This window comes from Hyperolius riggenbachi, chromosome 9, assembly GCF_040937935.1.
Source record: "Hyperolius riggenbachi isolate aHypRig1 chromosome 9, aHypRig1.pri, whole genome shotgun sequence".
NCBI classification, from domain to species: domain Eukaryota; kingdom Metazoa; phylum Chordata; class Amphibia; order Anura; family Hyperoliidae; genus Hyperolius; species Hyperolius riggenbachi.
Window position 1 is genome coordinate 232,037,031 of NC_090654.1, and position 13,239 is coordinate 232,050,269.

Below are 13,239 nucleotides of genomic sequence, written 5' to 3' on the forward strand. Positions count from 1 at the left end.
CAATTATTGTTTTTTTTTAAGCAACTTTGGCTCCGTCTTTTGACGGAGCCGACGTTACTCACTGAGCGCCGCTATAGACTGATTGCCATTATAGTCTATGGCGGCGCTGGCTGCGCCCAAATCTAGCAGGGCTGACGTAACTCTGCTCACAGCATAGGAGGAGGAAACAAGCTGATGTTAGCCGGGTGCTCACCAAAATTAGATGGGTGGAGAATGTGGCCAAAAGAGCCTGGGGAGAACATTGAGCCTCCATATGGCTCTCATTTCAGGCGTGCTTTAAGAAATACACAATCTGTCTTAAAGGGACTCAGCTGAAAATAGTAAAAAGATTTTGGGGAGGAAGCCCCAGGTATGTATAAAGCCCCATCTACACAATACGATTCTTTGTACAATTTGATTACGATTCTATTTATGATCCAATTAAATCTGACATGTCCGATCGGGATTCGATTTGCCATTGTTTTGCAATGGCAAAGCGAATTGAATCGAATCCCGATTGGACATGTCGGATTTAATCGGATCGTAAATAGAATCGTAATTGAATCGCACAAAGAATCTTATAGTGTAGATTGGGCTTAAATCTTTTTACTATTTTCAGCTCTGGTACACTTTAAAGTGAACAGTGCTTTTTGTTATATTTGCAGCTACGGAAATCCGTCTGACAGTGCAGGTGAAACAGACATCATATAGTTAACACATGTCCAGAGCTATACAGCTATATGTATTGGGCATCGTTAATGGTACCGATCGAACACAATTATTCAGTCAATGGTTTTGGAGTTGATTCCTCTACCAATCATCTGATTGATAAAGTTTTCCTTGTTTGTGGATCCCATCGATTATTTCCGGCTGAATGCTATTATTCGATCAGGAATCGTGTCGCATGTCCATGTTCTACAGATTACTCTGAAAAGCTACAAATTCACACAGATAAGAACTGTGTTTTTTGTGTGTGTGAAAATGCAAAGTGCAGCATGGTCTGAAAGGACATGCTGGCCCTTGTGACTTCACAGGTTTATTATTGTATCCTTAAGGTTAAAAAGGGGGGGGGGGGAGGAGGGGAGAATAAACATCAGGACAGTTTTTTTTGTGTGTGCAAACTGTCTGAGGTCACAGCTGAGCTGCCAGCTACATGCGTTTTGCCTGTATCTGTTCTGATCAGGTTTGTTATCTTCAGTGCTGCGGTCAGTGAGCTCCGTTCTCCAGGCAGCCAAAATATCCCTCTATATGCAACTAGTCCGCAGCTGCCCCGTGCGTCTTGTGACAGCCGGGGGAGGAGGCGAGTGATTGCCTACACTCCTCACTCCTCTCTAGTCTTCTAAACACAAGTGCCGCATATTTCACAGAGACGGGCAAGTAATTACGGAATACACACATTCAGAGGGGAGGGAGGGAGACAACTGACCTAATGACGCAGCTGTGAGGAGGAAAGGAGGCTCCGAATTACAAAGCCAAATGGCCGCAGTCTGCCCTGCCTTTATAGCTACACAAACACCAGAGTCCCTTCTCTGTGACTGACTGTTTGTATCGTTCCTGGAAGAGCACGCTGCAGTCAGATGGTCCCGCCTACCGCCGAGCTGAGCCAATACCTGTACGAGCCTGCTGAAAAGCAGGAGATCTCGTACACAGAGGAGAGAGCCCAGCGTGTGACGCAGCCGGGCGGGGGGCTTGCCTCACCCGGGCGGCGCGCCCACCTAATTGATCCTGGGGAGAACACTGATGCCGGCGACGATCGCACTAGAGGGACACATGCTCCCTCTAGTGGTGTTTCATGTAGCTACCACTCTGGTAGCTTAACATGAAACAAAAAAAAATTTAAAAAAAAAAGGCTTTTTGCCTATTTGGCAAAAAAAATTAACCGCCAGGGAGGTTAAGGAATGCCCTATAAACTATAGGAAAGGAACACAATTATGCAATGAGTAAAAGTTTATCTCTGATCCACTTTAATTTGATGTTAAATTTGGGGTTGGTGACTACTAATCAAGTTACCCAGTAATACTATACTCTACATATGCACTCCCCGCAGAGCTGTTGTGAATACACTGAGAATCTTGTGCACATTGAATGCAGAGGTACACCTGGTTCAGATGTGCATGAAGAATGTTATAGAAGAAGAATCTTTAGATTGTAAGCCTTTGGCAGGGCCGCCCCCTCTCTTAGTGCGTCCTTAATTTTGCTACCCCAGCAATGACACCCTTCTCATGGACTCTCTCGGACTTCATTTGCTGGTTCTCTGTAAAACGCATTTGATACCCTGATTGCATGTATAACAGTGGTCTCCCCAGTATTTTTTTTTCAGCCAGGTGGCATGAAAAAGTAGCCGGGTGGAGTGTGACAGGGGAATGCAGGAACAGTGCAACTCTGCTTACAGCATAGAGGAGGATGATGAGATGAGCCGATGTACTTGCAAGGTATACACAATGCAATTTTCCGACTTACTGTCAGATATACTATTTCCAACGTGTTCAATCTGATTTTCAATCAATTTTCCGTTCACTTCTATGGGAATATTAAGTGGAAATTTGATCAGAAATCAGATCGGACATGTTGGAAATAGTCGATCAGACAGTAAGGGCCCATTCACACTTGAGCGTTTTGCCGGCGATTTCGTCAAAACGCTCAAATGCTAGCGCTTTTGAAAGCGCTAGGGTAATAAGTCTATGGGCCTGTTCTCATTTGGGCAATTTGCGCTAATCGCCGCAAATCACCCAAAAATGCTAAACGCATCGCCTGCACCATTTTCAGGCGATTTCCCGGCGATCACATTTTAGTGCTATAGAAGCGCAAAACTCGATCGCTAAAAAAAAAAAAAAAAAAAAAAAAAAAAAAAACAAAAATCGCCAGGTGTGAATGGTGATTTTTTTTTTGGCGTTAATCGCCAAAAACCGCCAGAGCAAAACTGTAGCAAAATCGGTAGCGTTTTGCGATCAGCAAGTGTGAATGGGCCCTAAATCTGTCAGAAAATTGCATTGTGTGTACCTTGCATTAGGGAAAGATTGTTTCAGATTATGGTACTCTGGTCCCTTTAAAGCAGAGCAGCACTCAGAACTTCCTCTCTCCTCTAAAAGATAAGCAACAACATAATAAACTTTAAAGAAAAGCATTTCACTGTTACAGCCGATACAAATTCTACAATAAATCTGCAGTTTCTGCTTTCATGGAAGCAGACATATTGTTAACCTCCTGTGCTTACAAAAGAGTTTATCTGCCATTGCAATCAGGTGACATTAGGCAGAGAACATGGCTCTGTGTTTCATCTACCCCCCATATCCCCACTTTGGGTTCTCTTTAAAGCACTAGTGCAGTAAAAAGTGTATGACAGTGACCTAACTGCCACGATCACCGGCAATTCGCGATTATTGGAGTGCTTTCTCACGATCACAATGTTAAAGGGATACTGTAGGGGGGGGTCGGGGGAAAATGAGTTGAACTTACCGAGGGCTTCTAATGGTCCCCCGCAGACATCCTGTGCCCGCGCAGCCACCCACCGATGCTCCGGCCCCGCCTCCAGTACACTTCTAGAATTTCAGACTTTAAAGTCTGAAAACCACTGCGCCTGCGTTGCCATGTCCTTGATCCCGCTGATGTCACCAGGAGCCTACTGCGCAGACACAGACCATACTGGGCCTGCGCAGTATGCTCTTGGTGACATCAGCGGGATCGAGGACACGGCAATGCAGACGTAGTGGTTTTCAGACTTTAAAGTCTGAAATTCCAGAAGTGAACCGGAGGCGGGGCCAGAGCATCAGTGAGTGGCTGCGTGGGCACAGGATGTCTGCGGGGGACCATTAGAAGCCCCGGGTAAGTTCAACTCATTTTCCCCCGACCCCCCTACAGTATCCCTTTAAGGAAACACTAATCACGATCACTCAAAAAAGTACAGTGAAAAATATGCGTCTATCGCGTAAAAATTGCAGCCTCGATCGTAAGTGTTAACGGGCCATGAGAATGATTGGTCTGGGGGCCTGTTCATCAACAGCATATCCTCTCCATAAACACCCTTCAGAATTTTCCATATTAGGACTGGCAGTCATGAGAGACGAACTCCACCTTACCTTCTATCCAACGTTTTAAATAGTGATCCTGAAAGTCACAGTGGCTATTGGGCTGAAGTACACGATTCGCACTTTTTAAGGACCCTACTCTGCTGGAGGATTCAGATTCCACTATGTGCCGCTCCAAACCTGAATAGACAGGGTTGGTGTCTGAGAAGTCCGAACGTCTCACAAGGACTGGAATCACAGGCAACTGGCGAGGTCTGCTACTTGAGTCAGCATGTCTATAAGCAGAAATCGGCGATGAAAGCCTTTGTTGATACAATGCCTTTAAAGTTTCAAACGGAGAGACAGGGGGATCAGGGGGAAACGCATCCAGAGGATTGGAACTTTGCTCACGACGGCGAGCAGAAACTCCTGTGTTTCTATGCGGATTTTGCACAATCCTGGAAAACATTGTCCATTACAACTGCTTGACGTCCTCTGGTAGTTTCAAGATACTGCCTCGCTGTAGTCCTGAACAGAATTCATTGTATCAGCAAACTCGCAGCTTCACTTCTTCCTAGGAAAAGGATATTTATCCATTAATATGCAGATCTCATTCAACAAACAAGTCTCAAGCAGAATACAAGGCAGAGCAACCAATCATATCTACCAGCACTCATGAACCTGCTGTAAACCCTGTACTGGATGTAAAAATGTGTACCTGTAATACAAGATGCCATGTACTTAGTATAACACTGTATACCTGCTGTATAGTATGCCCTCTACTGGATTTAATGCTGTCTACCTCAAACATAACGTGTGTGTACGTGACTGTGCGTGTGTGTGTGTCTGTACGTGCTCTAATTATGCAGAGCAGTGCGCATCAGAAACTACTTAGAAAACCTTCCGGGCACTGGTCCTCTTCACTCCTGCAGCAGTGGGCTGCTTTGCTCCATCCTTGTACAGCTCCCAACATGTCACCTGACTCACATTGATAACCGTACAGAGAGTGGATGCTGCTGCAGGAAGTAAAGAGCATTGGCGCCTGGAGCTTTTGTAAGTAGTTTCTGCTGCACGCAACTCTGCATTTGAAGGAGGTTAGTGTTGATTACCCGCCTGTGCAGGATAAATGAGACTCTACTGCATATTTATGTAATATAAGGCCTGTGGAGTCGGTGAAAAAAAAAAATCCTAACCCCTTTGTTTATGATTACAATGACTCCTCTGCTTAGCATATAACAGTCTTATTGATCGAAAGCATCCTGTATAATAAAACCCTAACTGATCCTGCATCATCGTCCTGTCCCTGTGTTTTGGCTACTGCGCATGTGTAGCCGTTGGGACAGGAGGAAGTCATGGGCCGGGGTAGGTCTACTAGTGTAACATAAAAGGCAATTCATTACTGCCAAAGCTTAGGCATTTTAACCTCCCTGGCGGTAAGCCCGAGCTCATGCCGCGCAGGGAGATATCTCAGCCCCTGGTGGGGCGATTTGCACCATGTAAAGTGCTGTGCGCGCAGCTAGCACTTTGCTAGCTGCGCGCACAGCTTGATCGCCGCCGCTCTGCGGCGATCGCCCGCACGCAGCGGCAGAAGAGGGGCCCCCCCGCCAGAGCCCTGCGCTGCCCGGACCAATGAGTTCCGGGCAGCGCTATGGGCTGGATCGAGTGCGCCTGACGCCAGGTGACGTCATGCCGATCGTCGGCGACAGGAGAAGCCAAACAGGGGAACGCGTTATATACGCGCTCCCGTTTGCTATTGTTGCCGGCGGCGATCGGACTAGAGGGCCACATGCGCCCTCTAGTGGTGTTTCATGTAGCTACCACTCTGGTGGCTTTACATGAAACAACAACAAAAAATAAAAAAAAAACGTTTTTTTGACCATTTAAAAAAAAAAAAATTAACCGCCAGGGAGGTTAAAGCTATATTAATCTCCTTGGCAGTAACCCCGAGTCACTCTCGGAGTAAACGGAAAAAGTTGCTAGGAGCTGTAATCCCGGGGAGGTGAGTCTGTGCAGGGGCTGCTGCAGATCTCTCACCAGTATGTCTTTTTCCTGCTTTTACGGTCTAAGGCCTAGTTCACACTAGGTCCGGAAACTTATTCGTGGCTCCATTTTTTCAGCCTTGATCAAAACCGGAGACGCAGATAGTAATGTTAAAAATAGCAGCCGTCTTCACCCAAGAAAAAACGGATCCGTCTGCGTTTGCCAGGACCCGTTTTCAAAACCTAAATGGATGGTCCGTATTTGCTGCATTTTCAGGGACCCCCTCCCTCACCTGGGTTCCGCGTCCGCGCTCCCCCTCCAGCTAGTTTCACATTTAGAAATCATTTAAAATCAATACACAGGGAGTGCAGAATTATTGGGCAAATGAGTATTTTGACCACATCATCCTCTTTATGCATGTTGTCTTACTCCAAGCTGTATAGTCTCGAAAGCCTACTACCAATTAAGCATATTAGGTGATGTGCCTCTCTGTAATGAGAAGGGGTGTGGTCTAATGACATCAACACCCTTTAAAGGGGGTACATAATTATTAGGCAATTTCCTTTCCTTTGGCAAAATGGGTCAAAAGAAGGACTTGACAGGCTCAGAAAAGTCAAAAATAGTGAGATATCTTGCAGAGGGATGCAGCACTCTTAACCAGCCGGGCGGTATGGACGAGCTCAGCTCGTCCATCACCGCCGGAGGCTGCCGCTCAGGCCCTGCTGGGCCGATTTTTATGAAATATAAAGCAGCACACGCAGCCGGCACTTTGCCAGCCGCGTGTGCTACCCGATCGCCGCCGCAACGCAGCGATCCGCCGCGTTCAGCGGTGAAAGAGGATCCCCCCAGCCGCCCGAGCCCAGCGTGCTAAGGGCTGGATCGGAGGCGGCTGACGTCCATGACGTCACTCCGCTCGTCGCCATGGCGACGAGGTAAGCATAACAAGGCCGGCCGCTCATTGCGGTCTTCCTTGTTAATTCTGATCGCTGGAGGCGATCAGAATGACGCATCCGGCGCGCCCTCTAGTGGGCTTTCATGCAGCCGCATGGAATAGTTTTTTTTAATAAAAAAAAAACCCTCCCGCAGCCGCCCTGGCGATCTTAATAGAACGCCAGGGTGGTTAAAATTGCAAAGCTTCTGAAGCGTGATAATCGAACAATCAAGCGTTTCATTCGAAATAGTCAACAGGGTCACAAGAAGCATGTGGAAAAACCAAGGCGCAAAATAACTGCCCATGAACTGAGAAAAGTCAAGCGTGCAGCTGCCAAGATGCCACTTGCCACCAGTTTGGCCATATTTCAGAGCTGCAACATCACTGGAGTGCCCAAAATCACAAGGTGTGCAATAATCAGAGACATGGCCAAGGTAAGAAAGGCTGAAAGACGACAACCACTGAACAAGACACACAAGCTGAAAAGTCAAGACTGGGCCAAGAAATATCTCTTAAGACTGATTTTTCTAAGGTTTTATGGACTGATGAAATGAGAGTGAGTCTTGATGGGCCCGTGGCTGGATTGGTAAAGGGCAGAGAGCTCCAGTCCGACTCAGACGCCAGCAAGGTGGAGGTGGAGTTCTGGTTTGGGCTGGTATCATCAAAGATGAGCTTGTGGGGCCTTTTCGGGTTGAGGATGGAGTCAAGCTCAACTCCCAGTCCTACTGCCAGTTTCTGGAAGACACCTTCTTCAAGCAGTGGTACAGGAAGAAGTCTGCATCCTTCAAGAAAAACATGATTTTCATGCAGGACAATGCTCCATCACACGCGTCCAAGTACTCCACAGCGTGGCTGGCAAGAAAGGGTATAAAAGAAGAAAAACTAATGACATGGCCTCCTTGTTCACCAGATCTGAACCCCATTGAGAACCTGTGGTCCATCATAAATTGTGAGAGTTACAAGGAGGGAAAACAGTACACCTCTCTGAACAGTGTGTGGGAGGCTGTGGTTGCTGCTGCACGCAATGTTGATGGTGAACAGATCAAAACACTGACAGAATCCATGGATGGCAGGCTTTTGAGTGTCCTTGCAAAGGAAGGTGGCTATATTGGTCACTGATTTGTTTTTGAATGTCAGAAATGTATATTTGTGAATGTTGATATGTTATATTGGTTTCACTGGTAAAAATAAACAATTGAAATGGGTATATATTTGTTTTTTGTTAAGTTGCCTAATAATTATGCACAGTAATAGTCACCTGCACACACAGATATCCCCCTAAAATAGCTAAAACTAAAAACTACTTTCAAAAATATTCAGCTTTGATATTAATGATTTTTGGTTCATTGAGAACATGGTGGTTGTTCAATAATAAAATTATTCCTCAAAAATACAACTTGCCTAATAATTCTGCACTCCCTGTAATGTAGAAGGTGGCGAACAGGGAACTTAATTCCTTGTGTCCCACCGCTGCCGCATCACTTCCTGTAATGCCGTCCTCTGATGTTCATTGGACAGCATTACAGGAAGTGACGCGGCGAGCGCAAGGAAGTAAGTTCCCCACTCGCTTTTTGAAATGACTTTTAAAATTATTGCAACTAGCTGGAGTGGGAGCGGGGTAGGGGGGACCCAGGTGAGGGAGTGGAGGAGGACCCGACTCCCCCTCCCCACCGATGCCCCCTTCCTGCCTGCTCTCCCCTTCATCATGGCGCCCACCCCCACCTACTGGAAACATCCTTGCAAAAAAAAAGCAATTTCTCTTAAAACGGAGAGAGAAACATTTTTTTTTACAAAACTGATCCGTTCTGAAGGAGACGTGTGGATCTAGCCTAAAAGCACATGAAATTTTTTTTACCGCTTTCAGACCCTAATATGGAGGAAAGGATCATCCCTGGCCAGGAAGCTGGCACTCTACCCTGTGAGCCATCTTGGCCTGTTATTGTCAAGTTGAGTGCCCCAGAATGTCGTCTGTGTAAGATTCACCGGAGTCCATATCAGCTGGGTTTCAGCGTCTAGCCCTGCCACCTTGCAGAAAAACACCCCTAACTTTTCTATATCTGATACAGAAAAGGACATTTTCTGCAAGCGAGTGGAGCTATACACCGAAACCCAGCTACAAAGGGGCTCCAGTGAATCGTGTTAAACAGTTTGAGACATTTTAACTTAAATATTAGCATATGTCCTTTGCTTATGCACACCAGAGATGTATTTTCATCTATATCCGATCAATGCCAGATCTGAATATTGATCGAATCGCTCCCTCGAATAGGATCTGAAGTGAAAGTTGCATGGTGGATGTGCACCTCTTTTATTAGTTCATGCATTGAGTACACTGATATGTGCCTGCCAAAGCTGTGTACTTTTTATATATTACTAGTTAGCTAGGCCTCGGCCGTGACCTCCCAATCGCAACCTCCCCCCCGTGCAAGCACAGAGACGCGACGCAAGCACATGCCTGCCTCCCTTCGCCCGTACTCCTCTGCTCTCTATCCATCTGCGGCCGCGCATGCATGCCAGGCACAACACACGGACACAGCGTCAAGGAGTTTATTATATAGGATGTCCAGCACTGAATGCAATGCTGTAAAACTCTCATATATCCTGCTGCATTCTACGGACAATCATTTTTAATATTTTTTTTACCATATACTGTAACTGCCTGAACACTAAATTGACTTTCTTTAAAGAGTATCTTCAGAAGGATCCTAGAGGCTTCCCTTTAGCCCTATTCCAGCAGTAGGACCCCCCGAAGCACAGGGCAAGTTGGTGCTGCTCACAGGCACACTGGTGGCTTTCTGCTCTGGCAGAAATAGCCAAACACGATTGGGTAAGCTATACTGCGCAGGCACAAGCACCGCCTGAGCAGAAAGCCGCTAGGGCACCTGCGCAGGCAGGCCAACGTTGTATTTAATAGTTGGGGTGCCAGTGCTGGATCGGACCTGGCAGAGGAAGATGAGGGAAGCCTCATTAGGATCCGGAGGCTTACCCCTCCTGAGGTATCGGTTTTCTTATTTAATGAAACTCAAATTCTCTTTAGGGTATATGGTTTTGATCATCCTGATAAACAATGCTAGGGCTTATTTTCAGGGAAACAGGGTATGTCCTATACAGTATATTGCTGTACACCTCTTGCGCCGTTTCCTGTATTAAAGCGGAATATAACCCTGCATTTCAACTTTGCTCTAAAACATTATTTACAGTATATTATATGCAACCAGCATTTTTTTTTTTACTAGACCAGCATTGGAAGGGTTACACAGGGCTTTAAAGTCCCTGGAGATTTTTGCAGACGCATCCGAACTTGAGTTAGATACTTTTTGTTTACATGAATGTATCTAAGTGTTTATTGTGACTCATCTCTCTCACTGAGAAGGAGTTGGAGGACAGCCAAAGAGTGTGTAACATTTCTAAATATATACATATAACTAAATAGAATGTAACTATCTGAACGTCTGCACAGAACTTAAAACCTCTGTGTTTAACCCTTCCAATGCTGGTCTAGTAAAAAAAAAAAAAAGCTTTTTGCATATAATATGCTGTAAATAATGTTTTAGAGCAAAGTTGAAATGCAGGGTTATATTCCGCTTTAAGCATACTTATATGCATCTCTCTGCTTTGTAACTTTCATGTTTGCATCCAGTACTAGTTATAAAGGTGTACAGCTCTCATATGTTACATATGTTCTGCACACTTATATGCACCTCTCTGCTGTGTAACTTTCATGTTTGCATCCAGTACTAGTTATAAAGGTGTATAGCTCTCATATGTTACATATGTTCTGTAACATATGAGAGCTGTACACCTTTATAACTAGTACAGGACGCAAACATGAAAGTTACACAGCAGAGAGGTGCATATAAATATGCTCAATACAGGAAATGGCACAAGAGGTGTACAGCATAAACCATAAGCCCCCAAAGAGAATCTGGATTTCATTAAATAAGAAAACAGATACCTCTGGAGGGGTAGGTAAGCCTTTGATCCTAATGAGTCCTGCAGCAGCCCCCAGGCCCTATTGCAACTCAGCACCCACTAGACTAGAGCATCGCCCGAGACTCAGTCCTGGGGCTGCACTCCTGGCCTCACACTATTATAGGACAGCATAAGTCACCACAAGCACAGTAAAGAGCCCCACTTACCGCTCCCGCCAGCCACTCTCCCTCTTCTTCAGTTATCGGCCAGTTCAATTTTCCTCCGCTCCACACGGATTGGCTATCCCGCCCCATCCTGCTCCCGCCCCCTGCTGCTCCCATGCCCCGGAAACCATCCAGGTGTCTGCTATCTGCAACGACACAAACCAAGCTGCCGCCATCTTAGAAGAGGGCAAGAGACCAGTGTACAGCGATTATTTTTAACAGTCTCCAAGCTAGTTTGACGTGCAAACCTCACTCTCTAGATAATTCGTATTAGCTGACAGTCATAGCATCACCATGGTTATCTAATGCTGCTTTTGGGCGTACTTTATAGCTGGCTCGCCCAGAGTTAAGATGGCGGCGCGGGCGTCAGAAGACTGTTGTGGGGGAGAAAGAGAAAGGAGATATATATATCATTTTATTATTACAGGCGGGGAGAAGGGATAGAGGCTGCGCGGGTCACCCGGAAGTGACTTTTGACACCCGGGTAGACCCGGTTCTGAGTAGCTGCGGATCCGGATGCAGCTGTGTTGTGTCTGTTGTTGTTTGTACTCAGGTGAGCAAAGAAGTGTTTGGGGAAGAGGATCGGTGTTACTCCTACTGTGGTTACAGCTGTGTGACTTTCCTCATTTCCAGGAGCAGAGCTTATTTACGTATTATTGTAGTTGAAATCAGAAGATTAAATAGTTATTAATATGTTCGTGTTAATTACTCCACCTGACTGTGTGTTCCTGGTTTCCCTGTTACGGTGGAAGCAGCTAATTTTCTTGTCCTCATGTCTAACAAAAAGTCAGTCACATGCTTGTGCTGCTGTTGATCTTCTTCCTGTATAACTTACCCAGTTATTCCAGGGTGTCCCAGAGCCATTAGGATTTTATAAAGGGATCTAAGTGGTTCTGGATGGGTATCTGGCTGATGATTTGCATATTTAGCAGTGATGCATCATGGGAGATCGTTCTTGCTTCCTAAGTGGACCTGAATTCTTGCACAGGACAGAAGGAAAACAGTGAAATGCACCCTGTATGTATTTAGAGAGTTTAGCCTGTTTAATTCTTTCTTATGTGTGTCTAATCACTAGTTGTAAATTGATCTCCCCGTGTCTCATGACTGCCAAGGCAGATAAGCTCATTTGAAAGCACTGGATGTTAACAATATGTCTGCTTCCACGAATCAGGAACTATAAACAGTGCAGATCGCTTCTCGGCCTTTTGGCTAAGATCAAGTGTAGTATCTGTTCTTGAAATTTTTGGGGGGACCTGGAAGGATGGCACTGTGGCAGGGTGTCCTTCCTGGTCGTAATTCCCAGGGGTTGATTGAATGGATCTATACCATGGTCGAGGCTGAATGGCTGAGGGCTTTGCTTAGGCGTACTGCCCCTGGAAGTGGCGCTCCAGGTGCACCTGAAAAAACCTGAGATGTGGCAGATCTCAGGCGGAAGTAGGGTGCTTTGGTCTGTACTGCCCATATGCATCGCCAACTAACGCAGCTCCCCGGCCTTTTGGCTAGGGAGAGTGCGGAATTTTTATCACTCCGGCCGCAAGGTCGGGGCCAGCTTGCTGGCACCGGGGACTTCGGTTCCCACCCGGCTCCCTCTCGGGGGAGCCACCCGGACCATGTGGGATGCCACATGGCCAGGCCCTTTGGGTAACCACTGGGCACAGTAGGGGTCCTCCTCGGAGGACTCCAGGATCTTTCAACCCCTCGGGTGTTGGAGGATGCCACCCCCTGAGCCGATGGCAAAGGGGGAAGGTTCCCTTCGGGGAACAACCGGAAGGGCCCTGCTGTATTGTGGGGCCCGTGGCTACTCGTGCACGTTTTGTGGGGGTGCTTTAGGGCACTCACGCTTTTTCCGTGCACGGGGCTAATAGCCTTGCTGACCGGGACTCCTGTTGCATGCAACAGGAGCCAAGACAAGCTAAAAAAAAAACAAAACAGTGCAGATTTATTTGTATCAGCTGTAACAAAGAAAGGTTTTTGTTTAAATGTTATTATGCTGTAGTGTATCTTTTAGAGCAGAGAGGATGTTTTAAGTTCAGGTTCAGGGACCCGAACATCTATATAGGACAATATATACTGTAAAATGATCCTCCCTACAAAGGAGGTTCATAATAGAGTGGGCGTTTTGTTGGGGTGACTGGCATTTACTTATGCATATGGCATCTGCTATCTTTCCCTGGGAGATCCGCAGGTGCAGCAGAATCATATTTCTTGT

The 13,239-nt window shown here is 46.3% G+C and overlaps 2 protein-coding genes and 1 pseudogene across 4 annotated transcripts in view; 2 read left to right on the forward strand and 1 right to left on the reverse strand.

The window, feature by feature from the left end:
* The window catches only part of MIS18BP1 (MIS18 binding protein 1), a 121,744-nt gene extending 110,608 nt beyond the window's left edge, over nucleotides 1-11,136 (reverse strand). The window contains exons 1-2 of one of the 2 annotated variants that reach the window (XM_068254158.1): nucleotides 11,034-11,136; nucleotides 4,056-4,557 (exon numbers count right to left, since the gene is read on the reverse strand). In XM_068254158.1, coding sequence (XP_068110259.1) covers nucleotides 4,056-4,452 — 397 coding nt within the window. In that variant the 5' untranslated portion in view covers nucleotides 4,453-4,557; nucleotides 11,034-11,136. The remainder of the gene's footprint in view (nucleotides 1-4,055; nucleotides 4,558-11,033) is intronic. The other variant, XM_068254159.1, reaches the window with a different exon arrangement.
* A 43-nt stretch (nucleotides 11,137-11,179) lies between these two features.
* The window catches only part of LOC137533027 (volume-regulated anion channel subunit LRRC8D-like), a 50,333-nt gene continuing 48,273 nt past the window's right edge, over nucleotides 11,180-13,239 (forward strand). For both annotated transcript variants that reach the window (XM_068254162.1, XM_068254161.1), the window contains exon 1: nucleotides 11,180-11,583. The gene's annotated coding sequence lies outside the window, so the exon portion shown is untranslated. The remainder of the gene's footprint in view (nucleotides 11,584-13,239) is intronic.
* LOC137533709 (U2 spliceosomal RNA) lies at nucleotides 12,220-12,421 on the forward strand (annotated as a pseudogene).